Source organism: Cyprinodon tularosa, unplaced genomic scaffold (assembly GCF_016077235.1).
Source record: "Cyprinodon tularosa strain WSP-4 unplaced genomic scaffold, ASM1607723v1 ctg374, whole genome shotgun sequence".
NCBI classification, from domain to species: domain Eukaryota; kingdom Metazoa; phylum Chordata; class Actinopteri; order Cyprinodontiformes; family Cyprinodontidae; genus Cyprinodon; species Cyprinodon tularosa.
In genome coordinates, this window is record NW_024039090.1 from 731,053 (window position 1) to 734,611 (window position 3,559).

General features: G+C 41.2%; 1 protein-coding gene across 1 annotated transcript; it reads left to right on the forward strand.

Moving 5' to 3' along the window:
• Nucleotides 1-1,801: 1,801 nt before the first annotated feature.
• Nucleotides 1,802-2,970, forward strand: purbb (purine-rich element binding protein Bb). Its single transcript, XM_038296653.1, has one exon. It carries the CDS (start codon nt 1,836-1,838, stop codon nt 2,742-2,744), a length of 909 nt encoding a protein of 302 aa, XP_038152581.1. The 5' UTR covers nt 1,802-1,835; the 3' UTR covers nt 2,745-2,970.
• The last annotated feature ends 589 nt before the right edge of the window (nt 2,971-3,559 follow it).

The window sequence follows — 3,559 nt, forward strand, 5'->3', positions numbered from 1 at the left end:
CATAATGTTATGACTTTATTGTGATAATTTTACGACTTTATTCTCCTAATTTTATAACTTTATTCTCGTAATTTTATGACTTTATTCTCGTAAATGTACGACTTTATTCTCATAATGATACGACTTTATTCTGATGATTTTACGACTTCATTCTCCTTAATTTTATGACTTTACTCTCGTAATGTTACGACTTTTTTCTCGTAATGTTACGACGTTATTCTGATAATTTTACGACTTTATTCTCGTAATTTTATGACTTTATTCTCATAATGTTACAGCTTTATTCTAGTAATTGTAGGACTTTATTTATTTAGTTATGACCAGAGATGGCAAAAGTACTCACTTTCCGTACTTGAGTAAAAGTACAGATACTTGTGTTAAAAAATACTCTGGTAAAAGTGGAAGTACTGATTAAACTTCTTTACTCAAGTAAAAGTAACAAAGTACAGGTTTGTAAATTTACTTAAAGTATAAAAGTAAAAGTAGAAACCACTTTTTTCATGCCGTTGCCTACATTTTAAATGGATGTCTGCCAATAGGACTAGATCTCCGTTGTGTTCATTTTCAATCATCTCGTCGTCCATACTACTATGCTAACGCCACCGCCACCAATGATTTGCCGCGAATGAATACCACCGAATCTGTCGATTCATCTTGTAGTGGTGCGTCAAATGCAACGTAGATTCCCATCCAATTAGATTGAATTTGGTATTGATGATGTGAAAAATAATAACAGTAACTCCATTCAAATGATTCAAAACTAAAGTAACGAGCCAATTTTTTTAAATGTAAGGAGTAGAAAGTACAGATATTTGTGTAAAAATGTAAGAAGTAGAAGTAAAAAAAGTAGTAAAGTAAAAATATTAGAAAAATCTACTTGAGTACAGTAACGAAGTATTTGTACTTCGTTACTTCCCATCTCTGGTTATGACTTTATTCTCATAATTTTACAACTTTATTCTTGTAAAGTTAAGGCTTTACTCTCATAATGTTACGACTTTATTCTCGTAATTTTATGGCTTTATTCTCGTAATTGTACGACTTAATTCTTGTAATGTTACGACTTTATTCTGATAAATTTACGCCTTTATTCTCGTAATTTAATGACTTAATTCTCATAATGTTACGACTTTATTGTTGTAATGTTACGACTTTATTCTCATAATTTTACAACTTTATTCTCGTAATTTATGACGTTATTCTCATAATGTTACGACTTTATTCTTGAAATAGAAGGAAAAAAAATCTCTAGCCTGACCCTAATACTCCATAGTTAAGGAGGAATAAGAGGTTAAAAAAAAAAGTAAGCAAAAATCCTACATTGGCGCCACCTACTTACCGAAGCAGGTAACGCAACAACAATGTAGGAAGGTTAGATTATAGAAAGCCAACTGTTTAAACCTTGGCGAGTGGATACTTCTTTTTTTCATCAGCATTTGATTTACTTAAAAAGTACAAAAAAAAAGGTAAAGACAAAAGAAAGCTGGGCAGCCATTAACGAGGAGGAAACTGAGAGTGAAAAATATACTATTCAAGATTTTTACAAAGACAGTTTTTAAAGTTTTATTTAACACAAACATTGATATTTCCCAAATTAAAAAAGTAAAAACATGTTTAAGAAAGAAAACCCTCCCTGACAAAACTTTACTGTGAACCAATGGCTGACCAGTGATTTTAAAGACGGCCAATTAATTGACCAATAAAAACGCAGTAACTAGATAAAGTTGCGGAAGTGGCAGCTGTCTTGTCCAATCAGAGAGCTTCAGCGCCGAACGTGAGCTGACCGACGCCTGCACGCAGGCAGCTGCTGCGCAGAAGAGGGGGGCAGGAGCCGAATGGTGGAGCTGAAGATGGCGGATGGCGACAGTGGGAGTGAGCGTGGTGGAAGTAGCGGAGGAGGAGGAGGAGGCTTCCAGCACTTCCACAGGGACCAGGAGACCCAGGAGCTGGCCTCCAAGCGCCTCGACATCCAGAACAAGCGCTTCTACCTGGATGTCAAGCAGAACAGTAAAGGCAGGTTCATCAAGATCGCCGAGGTCGGGGCCGGGGGCTCCAAAAGTCGCTTGACCCTCTCGCTGTCAGTTGCGGCGGAGTTCCGTGACTACCTCGGGGATTTCATCGAGCACTACGCCCAGCTGGGCCCCAGCACTCCGGAACAAATAGCCCAGGCCACCGCGGGGGAAGACGGCGGGCCGCGGCGAGCTCTGAAGAGCGAGTTTCTGGTCCGGGAAAACCGCAAGTACTACCTGGACCTGAAGGAGAACCAGCGGGGGAGGTTCCTGCGGATCCGGCAGACCGTCAACCGCGGACCTGGCTTTGGAGTAGGGGGGCCCGTGGGGGGCATGCTTGCCGGTCAGACCATTGCCCTTCCGGCGCAGGGGCTGATAGAGTTCAGAGACGCCCTGGCGAAGCTCATAGATGATTACGGAGGAGACGACGAGGAGCTGACGGGGGGCATGGCCGCGGGGGGCTTCAGCGAGCTCCCCGAGGGCACCTCCATCATGGTGGACTCCAAGCGCTTCTTCTTCGACGTCGGATCCAACAAATACGGAGTGTTCCTGCGGGTGAGCGAGGTGAAGCCCAGCTACAGGAACTCTATCACCATCCCCTTCAAAGCCTGGAGCAAGTTCGGAGGAGCCTTCTGCAGGTACGCCGAGGAGATGAAGGAGATCCAGGAGCGGCAGAGGGACAAGATGTACGAGAGGAGAGAGGAGTCCGAGGGGGACGATGTGGATGACGACTGAGCGCGTGGATCACCGCGGCTGTTAGTCCAGATGCACCACAGATGTGCAGCATAGGGGTATTTTTTCATTAAAGAAGAAAAAAAGCAGAAACGACAGATAAAAGTGCATGATGAATCGTGCTGTAATAGCTTACTAAAAGTATTGTGGCGTAAAACAAAGTACATGTGCAGGGACTGATTGGTGTATATCTCTAAAAGTTTGTAGGGGTTGGAGGTGTTGTGTGCAAGAAAAAGATGTGGGAAATGAGATATTTCTCATTGGTTTTAAAGAAAAATACAAAGAGTGAGTTATGCTTTTACTTTGAAAGGAAACAAAAGGAAATGGAGGTGCTACTAAAACCAGCAGTTTGGGTTTTTATTTTATTTTCTTAAGCTAGAACTGAAACCAGTGATTTCTATCCGACGACAGAGTATTAGGGCCAGATTTATGCTTTCTTTATGCGTCGTAACATTAACAGAATAACGTTGCTAGATTGCGAGAATAAAGTCGTAAGATTGTGAGAATAAAGTCGTAAGATTGCGAGAATAAAGTCGTAAGATTGCGAGAATAAAGTCGTAAGATTGCGAGAACGAAGTCGTAAGATTGCGAGAACGAAGTCGTAAGATTGCGAGAACAAAGTCGTACTTTGCGACTTTGTTCTCGAAATGTTATGACTTTATTCTGGTAACGTTGCGACTTTGTTCTCGTAATGTTATGACTTTATTCTGATAATGTTGCGACTTTGTTCTCGTAATGTTGCGACTTTGTTCTCGTAATGTTATGACTTTATTTTGGTAATGTTGCGACTTTGTTCTCGTAATGTTACGACTTTGTTC